Source organism: Rhipicephalus microplus, chromosome 6 (genome assembly GCF_043290135.1).
Source record: "Rhipicephalus microplus isolate Deutch F79 chromosome 6, USDA_Rmic, whole genome shotgun sequence".
NCBI lineage: Eukaryota > Metazoa > Arthropoda > Arachnida > Ixodida > Ixodidae > Rhipicephalus > Rhipicephalus microplus.
In genome coordinates, this window is record NC_134705.1 from 170649714 (window position 1) to 170663358 (window position 13645).

The 13645-nt window shown below is 45.4% G+C and overlaps 1 protein-coding gene across 3 annotated transcripts in view; it reads left to right on the forward strand.

Moving 5' to 3' along the window:
* The window catches only part of LOC119167167 (amblin-like), a 63023-nt gene that overhangs the window by 16988 nt on the left and 32390 nt on the right, over nucleotides 1–13645 (forward strand). For 2 of the 3 annotated variants that reach the window (XM_075865610.1, XM_075865613.1), the window contains exon 3: nucleotides 1217–1291. In XM_075865610.1, coding sequence (XP_075721725.1) covers nucleotides 1217–1291 — 75 coding nt within the window. Of the gene's footprint in view, nucleotides 1–1216; nucleotides 1292–13188; nucleotides 13363–13645 lie in introns of all 3 variants that reach the window. The other variant, XM_075865611.1, reaches the window with a different exon arrangement.

Sequence of the window (13645 nt, forward strand, 5' to 3'; positions counted from 1 at the left end):
CTAGAACTAGGGACCCAGTTGAGAGTGTGACACCACCAGAGTAATTCTCCTAATGTTGCACACCTAACAAAACATAAGTGAGCCATTGTAAAGTAGTATGCTCAAGGGACATGAAATATATTTGCCAATGCATGTGCATGTTTGGCATGCGAACAGCATTTATGGTCACTTTGTTCTTGCAACATCTTTTCACTACGGAAACATGAAAAATTAATTCGTCCTAAGTAATGGTCTGGAAAACTCATGCATATTATTAATTTCTTCAAATTGTTTTCTCGATACGCTATACAACCCGAAATAGGCATCCACTATATTCGACCCACTATATATTTCAGTCATGGTTTGTGCAACATACTGTCACTTATGTTGTACCGCAAAAATACAAATATACACAGAATATAGCCTGTGACATAACGTGGAAGGTAGCTCTATTTTTCATAACTTAGGTGGTATTCGTTGCTTTTAAGATACTTCACGGTGCCAACTTCACGAAAGTTGCAGATGCCAACAACATTGTTTAGAAATTTACATCACAATACTAAGGTAATACCAGCAAAAGTTTTGAAAAGTCCAACCAATGGACCTTTACACTTAGTTTTGTTTTTTTTTTAATTTTCTTAGCAAACGGCACACCAAACCGTAACTCAGTTGTTGTTAATTCCGTTAGAAGAGTGTAGTAAGTTGGAAAAATGTGATCCGATAGACGTGTAAGTGGTTATTTTCATATATGTCAGCTATAAGATGCTGTGTGTCAAGTGTTGAATTATGCCAGAGCAGGAGAAACAGTTGTTCCGCATTTTTTCACACAACACGCCAAGCGCAATCAGTGAACATTCGTTTTTTGGCCATTAAAGCATAATTATGGCTGGTCTATTTTATGTTTCTCCACTTTTGGAACAAACCTGTATCTTCAATAGTTCAGTCACAGCAAGTATGAAACTGTTTGTATATGTTCTTCTTCTCTTTGATGATTAAAGTGGGCAATAAAGTATTGAAAAATCGCTTCTCATATTTTCTGCAATAGAGGGGTTTTTTTTACGTGCACGTTTTGTCAATGCCATTTTGCAATGTGACGTGCTGATCGAGCAACCGGCCATGCATGGTTGTCATGGCTAGCAACTGATGGGTTAAAACATTATTTCAGGGTAGGGAGTGATCACACTCATATTTCTTTTCTCATGTGCACATTCTGATAACCCAAAAACCTGACTTTTAGACACAAATGAAAGTGGCCTAACTTTCGGACTCCCGCACCCTGGACCTGTTTCTTGGCGACATCCTACGAAACCACGTAAGTATGTTCTTTCCTTAGTTGTCCCTGGTACTAATGCATGATCATCGAAATCAACGTCACTCTTTTATCCTGCTTTTTATTAGCATATTTCAGTTGATAATTTGTGAGCAGGCACTTGCTGAAGTGATAAACCTGCAAAACTCAGCGATATCCCTGCACGTGGATGATTGAAAAGTTTGACAGGTTTAGCTGAGCAAATTGTATTCGAATCTATTATAATAGTGTACATCTGTTTTGTCAACCCCTGTGTTTTGAACGCATGCAATTGAAGGGCCGTGGTTTAAAAGGCGAAAGATTTAATTGTCTCTCCCCATGCAGGTCTTACAAAACGTATCTTGTGATGAAAATACTCACGAAAATTAGATAAAAATCAGGTTGTAATGATTGAAAACCGGGTATCTTGCAGGGCAAAGGGGCATCCTACCGCAAAGCTCCGCCAGTGTTCAGAACTGCTTTGAAAATAACGCACAGAGTCACGATGTCCGCCTGGAAGTATCGTTAGCAAGTGTAATATTGCGTAGCACATCCGTAGCGCCAGATAAGGTATCCCACTATATTGACTACACAGCTAGTATATGATTGAAAGCTGCCAAATGATTCTATTGAGCCGAACCATAAATCATTCAGCATCCCTTCTGTCAGCCCCCAGAATGTACACAAAGTACACTGCTATTCACAGGAACTCTCAAGATCTGATTGTGTTTACGACGATCGTGAAACGACCAGACCAGATTACTTTTGCCACCAAGTCATCGTACGCGAATGCCCAAGAGAGCCAGTACTTTTTTGTTGACCGTTGGAACACTGCATCTAATGTGCAAGTGAGGCATTACAAATAGTTGAATAATCGTCAGCAATAAGATAGAACACCGGTCCATTTGAAAGGCCATAGCGGCTAAATGCAAATGGAAAGCGTAAATGTGCAAATAACTATTAAAGCGTACAGGTATTTCTTAAATTCAGTACGTCGCATTCATATCGATATGTTGCAAGTAGTTTTCGATTAAACATGAATTTAAAACATGAAACATGAAACCAGAACCTAGTGTATGTACGGGGGGGGGGGGGGGGGCTTGAGGGCCGCTTTTCGCCTGTACATAGCTGCCATAAATAAATGTTTTCGTTGTCATCATCACTAAGCATGGCAGTGTAAAAGTAAAACAACAATGATGATTACTGTGTATGCGAAGACATGAAATCATATGCACACAGGTGCAGAGACAGCGAAGTAAAATAGAAGAAAGAGGAGCATCTGGGCTGTAAGTTTTGCCTTATATTTAGGTGCCAAATTGGCTCAAATGGCTCTTTATTTTGTGTGACCGGAATCTATGTCAGCAGGGAATGCGAGCCATGGCTCCAAATGCCGGTACCGATTTCTTGCGTCCCCATTTCTAAAACTCTTATGTCTTTCTCTATCACTCTGCACTCGTTCTCATGCCCATTTGAGTCATTGCACTCCACGCGCCTAAACAAATGAAGAGCAAGCTGCTGCCCGAAGGTCGTGGGTTCGATCCTGGCAACAGCGGTGGCATTTTGACTAGAGGGAAATGGTAGAGGCCCGTGTACTGTACGATGTCAGTGCACATAAGAGAAAACTAGATCGTCAATATTTCTGAAACACTCCACTATGGTGTATCCCATGATCGTGTGTTGGCTTACTAGAATATGGCGAGTTGGGTCAGTTGTATTACTTTCTTGTTTGAAAATTTATTTGAAGCGCATCAAAACGGCAGGGAAAAAGAGGCTGACAAGACAGCGATTTGTTGCTCCCTACTCTGTTGCCCATGCTCGAAGGACAATGTGTACCAATCTCAAGCATTTCTTTTATTATTGAAACTTCAGTTGGTTTTCGGATCTAAAACCTGCCATATTAACATTATATAAAAGAGAAAGTACCCGAACTGAGTTCACCTGGTCATAGAACGTAGTAGAAGACAAAAACAAATGACGAACAAAACGCGCGCCTGTCGAGTTATTGCGTTGCACGCATTAGAAAGATTGAAACTCTTCAGATTCTGGTAATTTATGGAAACGCGTAATGAGAAAGGAAATCCCAACAGAAGTGGTTCGAAAACCCGCATGAGGCCAATCAGCACGGCTGCGTTCTATACACAACGAAAAAAAATATTCGTTCGTTTTTTATGTAGACCGCTTGATATTTTTGGATAAATAATATTGGGCGTGCTGAACCAATGGCACCTAAAAGAAAATTATCAGCTTCCGCCACAGTGGTCTAGAGGCTAAGGTACTCGGTTGCTGACCCGCAGATCGCGCGACTGAATCACGGCTGCGGCGTCTGCATTTTTGATGAAGGTGAAAATGCTGTAGGCCCGTGTGCTCAGTTTTGTACCCAAAGAACCACAGGAGGTTGAAATTTCCGGAGCCCTCTACTACATATCTACTACTACTACTACTACTACTACTACTACTACTACTACTACTACTACTACTACTACCACTACTACTACTACTACTACAATCATATGGTGGTTTTGGGGCGCTAAACACCACATATCAATCAAGAATCAGGCTCGCTCTCAGCTGCCATGACGTCGCTCGTTTTGCCTGAGCGAGTGCGCGTATGGGAGGTTGTGAATTCATTGCCACCATCGTACTCCGTTAAAATATGAAACGTTTTCGCAAGATTTACATGCTTAGCTACTATATTCTGCGTTTTTGGTCGAAAAGGCGCTGGTTTAAGTAACGTATTGCGCTTGAAAGCGTTTGGAAATTGAACTGCGATCCATTTATTTCACCAAAGATGCAATTATTGTACGCTATCTAACATGTGGTCAATCTATAGGAGCAAAATTAAATAGATCAAGAACGTGACAAATTAAATAAGGTAACTGTTATTCATTCTTTATTTACTTACACAGTAACGCACACACACAATCTAGAAAATGCAGAGAAACTCTTCCTACTCGTTTGCCGAAATTCGGCAGTTTTTTTTTTTGTACTCTTCCTAATATCTGTCTTCATAGACACGTAGTTATTTAGGAGAGTGTATGCTGCTTCCACAAGTATGTTATTCAATATCAGGCTTATAACAATTGCACGAGAAAACAAAATCTTCTTGTTTCACAAAAATCTTTTGTGACCGACACAGGAAGAGGCGTTTGCTCTTTTTCTCCTGTCCTTCTCACAGTAGTGCGTAGTTTGATTATTTGATATGTGCGGTTTAACGCCCCAAAACCATCATATGATTAATATTGACGCTGTAGTGGACGACTTCAGAAATTTTGAACACCTGGGGTTCCTTAATGTGCTCCCAAATCTGAGAACACAGGCCTACACCAGTTTCGCCTTCATCAAAAATGCAGCCGCCGCACCTATGATTCGATCCCGCAACCTGCGGGTCAACAGCCGAGTACCTTAGTCACTATAGACCACCGCGGCGGGGCAGTGGTGCGTAGCCGGTCATATAACTTGGGGCCTGTAAAAAATGTTAGTACTTGGTTTATACTAAACCGTGAACCATCTGTAGGCACTTCCACTGCATTGCCGGTTCTTGTGTTAGTATACTCTTGGTACGGCTCTAAAATACACGGACTTGAAGTAGAGCACAAACATCTAAAAACCAATTAAGAAGCGCTCGACCATAAGTATAAACACGCATCTAAACTTCAAAAAAAAAACGTATTAAGCTACAATGCTGACGAGACGGGTGCAAAATTTAATACCCTAATAAAGTGATAGAAACACCAGCATGAATATACTATTCACAAATATGATGGGCTAAGCAATGACACAGCATTCTTTCCTATATTCTCAATCAAGTGAACGGAGGTAACAAAAGAAGTCCGCGGAGCTAGTCACCAATACCAAAATGTTTACCAACCTTGAAGAAAAAACACGTTCTGAAAACGCACTGCTATGCGGGTTTATTATTTTAATACCAAGGCTCACACCAACAAGTCAGAAGCGCACATTAGAGCTTTACTTTAGAACAACAACTGAGCATGGAAGAGATGGGGCTATTGAAATGACCTAAAAATATGTAATACAGACACATGTACCGTCGGGTCACGAAGAAAACGCTTGTCGACGTCAGCCTGACGAACGACACGCTGTCATATCGTTCTTCAGCTGTCTTAAGGAAACGAGAACATTCCCAACTTCGGTCCATTTGCCGCAACGATCCGCCACGCATCAGCGCTCAGTCATTCGGATTAGCAGCCATACAGATTGCTAATACGTAGTGCACAAAGCACATCAAATATCCATACTGCCGTTCATGGACACAGAAAAAGATGGTCTTCTCTAGTCGCCAACAATCACACCACCACGCCACGAAAACTTTCATCGGGCTTGACAATCTATGTCTGTCAAGCGACAAGAGCAAGCGTAGGCCCATCTGTGCAACGAAACACACCAGAAAAGTAGTGACGTCAGAGCCCGCCCCAGACACATCGAGCAGGCCTGACATTATCCATGGGACATTGGTCGATCTAACAGGATCGCCTAATGCCCGAGCACACGCAGGTCAGTTTACGTGCCTCTTTTTTCCTTCCCCAATGTGCGCCTCTTCAGTTGTTTGGTTTGTTGGTTCCTCAACAGCTTGACGCAACCCACCCAAGAGAATAGGCTGTGAATCGTACGGTGCCTTGCTTATTTAATAATTTCACTTCTTGAAGAAAGGAGTTGAATTAATTAAGTTATACAGGTAATAATGTAAACCTGTAGGCTTTCAAAAAAACTTTGAAGAGAATGACATCATAAACACACACACACAAACCGTCTCTGCCTAAAACAACTGAATTTAGCTACGTTTAGCATTTCATTCTTTTAAACTCACGTAAAAAATAGTGACACTTGATAGGTGGCGTTTGTGATGTTTTGACTTCTTTCTTATCCATCTGTGTTTTCACGCCCTCTCTTCTAGAATCTCAGGCAAATAAGGCTCTATAGTAAATGTCGACACGCGTCCAACATCATTATTAACGACAGTGTAAGTCGGGTAACGTCTTCACCGTTATGTCACGGCAACGTCATATAACGACACATTGCATCACGATATGACGGAGGCTGGCGAGAGAGGTGAACTTAATTACGCCTTCGCGAGAGTTTGGAACACTGGACATGCGTAAGTATAAGCTCGAGCATACAGATTGGCTAACCCCAGCTGTCGTAACGGAACCACCACAACAACGGCCATCAGTTACGTATTGTCTTATGCAGGAATGTTTCATTAATAATAATAATAATGTAGTGAATAAGAAAGACGTTGATACCATCAGGTCAGCTATCATCAGCACAAGAAGAAGGCACGAGATCGGCGATCAAGCACCGTCATCTGGGTTCGCCTGCGTTCCTTTAGAGCTACCACCCGCTTGCTCAGTCCTTCAATAAACCCCCTTTACATTTGGTGGATCGTGCTGGGTAACTGCATCACCTACACCCTGGAACTCCGATCCCGCACGCTGCCGTCGACCATGCAAGTTGACGCTGCCCAACAGACAGCACCTCTCGCGGCTCCTACTTGCCCCGGCCCGGTTCACCAGCGAGACCCCCCGATCTTTTCGGGCGCCGAAGACCAGGACGTCGAGGACTGGCTGTCGTCCTACGAAAAAGTCAGTGGACCAAACAGGTGGGATGACGCTGCTAAATTGAGCACCGTCAACTTTTACTTGGCTAATGTGGCGAAACTGTGGTATACAAACCACGAATCCGAGTTTGAGAACTGGGCCACTTTCAAGCAGGCAATATCCTCGGTTTTCGGTCGCCCTGCCGTGCGGAAGTTGCGCGCCGAACAACGCCTGCGCTCACGGGCACAAGAACCTGGCGAAACGTTTACCGCCTACATCGAAGATATACTCGATCTCTGCAAGCGCGTCGATGCCGCAATGAGCGAAAGTGCCAAGATCCAGCACATTATGAAAGGTGTTGATGACGACGTCTTTCAAATGCTCCTGGCGAAGTCTCCTGGCACGGTGTCTGAAGTGGTAACTCTGTGCCAGAACTACGACGAATTGCGACGGCAACGAGCTCTCACCCGTCGTCCATTTCAGCCTAACCAACCACTCGCTGCACTGGACGTCGTACCTGACCACTCCCGCCTTCTAGCACAAATGAAAGACTTTGTGCGTGAGGAGGTCGCACGTCAGCTTTCCCTCCTGCCGTTTTGTCAGCGCCAAGAGCTCCCGCAGCAGCAGCAAGAGCAACCACCGACACCGTTAGCTCCCATGCTCCGACATGCACTTCAGGACCAGATTGCCGAGGCTATGCCAGTTCCCTTTCAGCAGCAAGTCGTCGCCGCGCCTCTTACTTATGCTGACGCAGTAAAGAGGCAGCAGCCACACCAGCCCTCGCCGTTCAATGGACTGCCGCATGTCACCGCTCCTACTCAGTCTTCCGTCGCATGGGCTCCTCCCCTCGCTACCACAGCCTCGACTCAGCCGTATGCCGCGTGGGCGGCGCCCCTTGCTACAAATGCCTGGCGAACGCGCGATAACCGGCCCATTTGTTTTGCGTGCGGCGGACCTGGCCATATCTCCCGATACTGCCGTCGTCGCGTGCCCGCCTACACAGACGTCCGACCACGAAGCAATTACATGGACCGACCACTTTTTGGTTATGAAAGTTCGGATCGTCAGTCAAACACGTCTTCCCGTGACTATCCGGCAACTTCGTCTCGTCGCTCACCTTCACCCAATCGACGCTCCTTGTCACCCATGCGTCCACGACCAGCCCCTCAAAATGAGGGAAACTAGCCGTCGCAGTTCAAGGGGCAAGAACTGCGCTATCGAAATGTTCAAGTCCTCGCACCTTGCCGTCAAATATCGTCGAAGTTTTTGTAGACGGCGCCCATGCATACGCTCTTGTGGATACCGGTGCCGCTGTGTCTGTTATAGACGCCAAACTTTGCCGCAAGCTCCGAAAAGTGACCACGCCGCTTGATATGTTCTTACGTGCAGCAAATGGAGAACCTGTTCGACCTATAGCCGCCTGCACTGCCCGACTCAAAATTGCGGAGGACCACTACATTGTTGAGTTTATCGTCCTTTCCTCGTGCTCTCATGACGTCATCCTTGGCTGGGATTTCCTATCCCGTAATCGTGCCGTTATAGATTGTGCCCGTTCCGAACTTGAACTGCTTCCGTTCTTCGAGCAGCCCTACGACCACACTAATCAAGCCACGCACAAGCTAGTTGTCCAAGAAGACACTGACATTCCACCGACAACAGCTGCTTTGCTCCCTGTGGTCTCCGACGGCATGCGTGATGAAGTAGCATTTTTCGAGCCATCACGCCTCTTTCTAAGTCGGAAACCACTTCTGCTCCCTTATTCAGCCCTCTCAATTTCTGATGGAGCCAGTGCTCTCTGCCTTACCAATCCCTTTCCGCATACCATCAAACTGTTTAAAGGCGAGTCTCTTGGATGCGTACAGCCCATTGATAACGGACAAATTTTTACAGTGCCGCAAGAATCATCCCAAAGTGACCTCGCCACCGTCACTGCTCTTAACCACTCTCATCTACAGGCTTCAAAAGTGTTCGATTCGGCGATCGCAGACGGACTGTCACCATCTGAACGATCTGAACTCCTCCAACTGCTGTACCAGTACCGCGAATCTTTCGATGTTGTTCAACCTTCACTTGGCCGCACTTCTACCACTCTACATTACATCGATACCGGCTCCCATGCGCCACTACGACAGCGACCATATCGTGTTTCTGTGACGGAACGCCAAGTTATTACCGAACAGGTGAACGATATGCTGCAACGTGGCGTCATTCAACCTTCACAAAGTCCATGGGCATCACCTGTAGTGCTCGTTAAAAAAAAGGATGGTTCCGTTCGCTTCTGCGTGGATTACCGGCGCCTAAATAAGATCACTCAAAAAGACGTGTATCCTTTACCCAGGATTGACGATGCCCTTGATACTTTACAAGGTGCCGAGTTTTTTTCATCATTAGATTTGCGCTCAGGGTACTGGCAGGTCCCCCTTGCCGATGCCGATCGACCAAAAACAGCCTTCGTGACACCGGACGGTCTGTATGAGTTTAATGTCATGCCCTTCGGCCTCTGCAATGCGCCTGCCACCTTCGAGCGCATGATGGACTCGGTTCTTCGGGGTTTGAAATGGCAAATCTGTCTCTGCTACCTCGACGATATAGTCGTCTTTGCGCCAGACTTTGGAACACATCTCGAGCGCCTCAAACACGTCCTCACGTGCCTGAAGAATGCTCAGCTCCAACTCAACCTCAAGAAGTGTCACTTCGCTGCTCGCCAACTTACGATTCTCGGGCACGTCGTATCAAAGGACGGTATACTTCCAGACCCGGCTAAGTTACGTGCTGTCGCCGACTTCCCCAAACCAACGACTATGAAGCAGTTACGGAGCTTCGTGGGGTTATGCTCCTATTTTCGCCGGTTCGTGCGCAACTTCGCCTCTATCATTGCGCCTTTGACCGAACTTATAGGCAGCACCACTGATATTTCGGCATGGTCTTCTGAGTGTGACCAAGCCTTCTGTACCCTTCGTCGTCTCCTCACTTCGCCACCAATACTGCGTCACTACGATCCTACGGCAGCAACTGAGGTCCACACCGACGCCAGTGGTGTCGGCCTCGGTGCGGTTCTCGCGCAACGCAAGCCTGGATTCGCCGAGTATGTCGTTGCCTGCGCCAGCAGAACTCTTACCAAGGCTGAATCAAACTACAGCGTCACCGAGAAGGAATGCTTGGCGATCGTTTGGGCGCTTGTCAAGTTCCGCCCATACCTTTATGGCCGTGCTTTTGATGTAGTAACGGACCACCACGCATTATGCTGGTTATCGTCGCTTAAGGACCCATCAGGTCGTCTTGCCCGTTGGGCTCTTCGGCTTCAAGAATATGACATTCGCGTGGTATATCGTTCCGGCCACAAGCATGCCGATGCTGATGCACTGTCACGATCTCCCCTATCCCCGGACATCGCATCTATTTCCTCGGACAACACGTTGTCAGCGCTTGACGAGGACACCATCTCTTCTGCACAACGTAATGACCCATGGATCGCTTCGCTTCTTGACGCGTTATCTGAGGCACCGACACTTCCAACCACTCGAACCCTGCGCCGCCAGGCTCCGCACTTCAGTATTCGGGATGGCCTCTTGTACCGGCGCAACTATTCAGCAGATGGTAGGAAATGGCTACTAGTCATTCCCCGAACGCTGCGCTCTACCATCTGCGCGTCGTTTCATTCCGACCCGCAATGTGCTCACGCCGGTGTTTTCAAGACCTACGAGCGCCTACGAAAAAGGTATTACTGGCGCGGAATGTTTACCTTCGTCCGCCAGTTCATTCGCGGCTGCCACGAATGTCAGCGGCGGAAAAGCCCGCCACATCCTGCAACAGGTTCATTGCAGCCACTTCCATGCCCAGACCGCCCATTCGACCGTGTAGGAATTGACCTCTACGGACCACTACCATTAACAACGGCAGGCAACCGATGGGCTATCGTGGCAGTGGATCATCTAACACGGTACGCTGAAACTGCTGCTCTCCCCACAGCTACAGCACAAGACGTCGCAACTTTCATACTCAATCGTTTTGTGCTTCGTCATGGTCCTCCTCGAGAACTTCTCAGTGACCGAGGGCGCGTTTTCCTCTCCGATGTAATACAAGCACTTCTTCAACAGTGCCATATGGTTCACCGGAAGAGTACAGCCTACCACCCACAGACGAACGGCTTGACTGAGCGGTTTAATCGTACTCTGGGGGACATGCTCGCTACGCATGTCGCTTCTGATCAAACAAACTGGGACCTCGTTCTCCCATTTGTGACATACGCGTATAACACCGCTACGCAAGTCACTACAGGGTTTTCCCCATTTTTTCTCCTGTACGGTCGCGAACCATCACACACCATCGACACTTTACTCCCATACTCGCCAGATCCCTCCGAATACAAGCCTGTCTCAGAAGCCGCTCGTTACGCAGAAGAGTGCCGCAAGCTAGCCCAGCGGCTTACTACATCCGACCAACAGCGCCAGAAGGAGATCCGTGACGAAGACCATCGTTCTGCACCGACGTTCGTTCCTGGAGCACTTGTATGGCTTCATGTACCGCCCTGCGCCCCTGGTGTATCACTCAAGCTACTCTCCAATTATCATGGTCCCTACCGCGTGGTCGAGCGTACTTCACCCGTGAACTACGCCATTGAACCCCTCACGCTACCGAGCGACCGTCGTCGGCGTGGACGTGATATCGTTCACGTAAACTGTCTGAAGCCGTACTTTGACCCGCTTGTCCCCACGTGTTAGATCGCCAGGATGGCTTCAACTTTTTCGCCGGGGGTAATTGTAGTGAATAAGAAAGACGTTGATACCATCAGGTCAGCTATCATCAGCACAAGAAGAAGGCACGAGATCGGCGATCAAGCACCGTCATCTGGGTTCGCCTGCGTTCCTTTAGAGCTACCACCCGCTTGCTCAGTCCTTCAATAAACCCCCTTTACAATAATAATAATATTAATAATAATAATAATAATAATAATAATACATTATTGCTCACATTCCTAACCAATACAAAGAAACGGGCCTGTCTAAGTCTCGAGGACTTGTGCGACTAGGCCCGGCAGAGCCGGTTACAGCGATGGAGTTAGACTGTCACAAAAACTATCTTTGATTTTTGCCATCAGACTAATGATCAATACCACTGCTTTTTTACAGGCAGTAAATAAAAAAATAAAAAAATAACAACGAAGGAGCGACTCACACCATACGTAACACAAGTAGACTATAGCCATGTGACTTTACAGCTCGGAGAGTAATTTCTTCAACTGCTTTTTTGAACTGGCTACAAAAAAAACTCTTCAGGCAGTTCATTGAAAATTTTAAGAATATATACACTTCTGCACGCTTCTCCGTATCTGGTAGAAAACCGGGGTACCGTGAAACGCTTTTTATCTCTCAGGGGTCGATGCGTAACATATGGCATTTTAAATTGATCCCACCTATTGTATCCCAGAACAACTGTTTTAGTAAACGAATCCTGGAACATACAAAAAGCAAAATCACAAAAAATAGTACTGGAATCTACCTTACTGCCGTAAAGAACACTTTTTAAAAATTTCGAAGCAAACTGTCTATGCTTGTTCTTAACCCATTATTATTATTGACTATATCGGAGAGGCTGATTCATTTATGCTGAGGCGGATTTTTGTACAGATACGCACAACCTAATTAGTAAAAATCTCATCCACTATGACATAACATCGCACCTGAACACCACTCGTGTAGTCAGTGCAGTCATAAAAAATAACCAACACATGAAGTCAATTCATACTGCTGCACGAAAGGCTACCTGAAAAATACTCTGCAACCTCTGCAATTATGTTCCACCGTAGTTCAATAGATTTAATTGAAGTTAGCACGGACCATGTGCACCAGATCCCCACGCTCCTTAAGGCCAGCATCGCAGGACTATGCAGCACCACTTAATTTTAAAGTTTCAGTTTGCGGGATGCATGTGAGAAACTAAGTGAAAATTCGCCTACAAAAACACCATTAATGAACGCTAGAGCTATAAAATCATATTACCGATAAAAATACAAATATTTTAAGATTAGTGCTAGAATAAATACTACAATATAGCGATAATTTATTTTCGGTTGCTCTCCTACGCTATCGACACTGAAAATACATTTGCAATGTTACTCAAACGTCTTGCTTTCCCACATAAGCCAAGCACTTGTATAGCATCTATGAAAAGTCCCTGTTGCATGATATTGTTCACCAATCTTTGAATAAATCTCCAAACTTCGAAAGACTGCAACGTTCAACCTAGGTCTAAGGCATTCAGTACGTAAACTGATTATATTCAGCTTCATTTTATATTTGTGGAGAAGACAACTTTTGTTTTGCAACTTCATACTTGCATTTTATAATCCATCTACGAATGTCCCAGGCAAGAGACCAAGTTTGTGTAAGGAACCACGAGAGAAAGGCGTCTGCCGTGCATTTATTCCTTCTTGGTATTTCGACTTCGAACAAGAGTTATGCAAGATATTTATCTATGGGGGATGCGGTGGAAACGAGAACAATTTTAAAAGCGAAAAAAAGTGCCAAGACATCTGTCTACGTAAGTATGCTCTTTTTATTTTTCCTAGAAATGATTATCATGGTCCATTGTTAGTTTCACTACCACAACGAAAGATACCTTATAAATAATGTTATTCCTTTATGGCTTTATAATTTCTTTGCGACATAAAAAGTTGGCGCTAGTCATAAATAAGTAAAAAATAACAGTAAAGAATACTAATTCACATAAAGTGTTTATTCCTCAATATCTAATAAAAGCAAACAATTAGTGGTTTCTTGTAGCACCCCCCTAAAAGACCAAAACTTCTCTAAAAGTATGGATG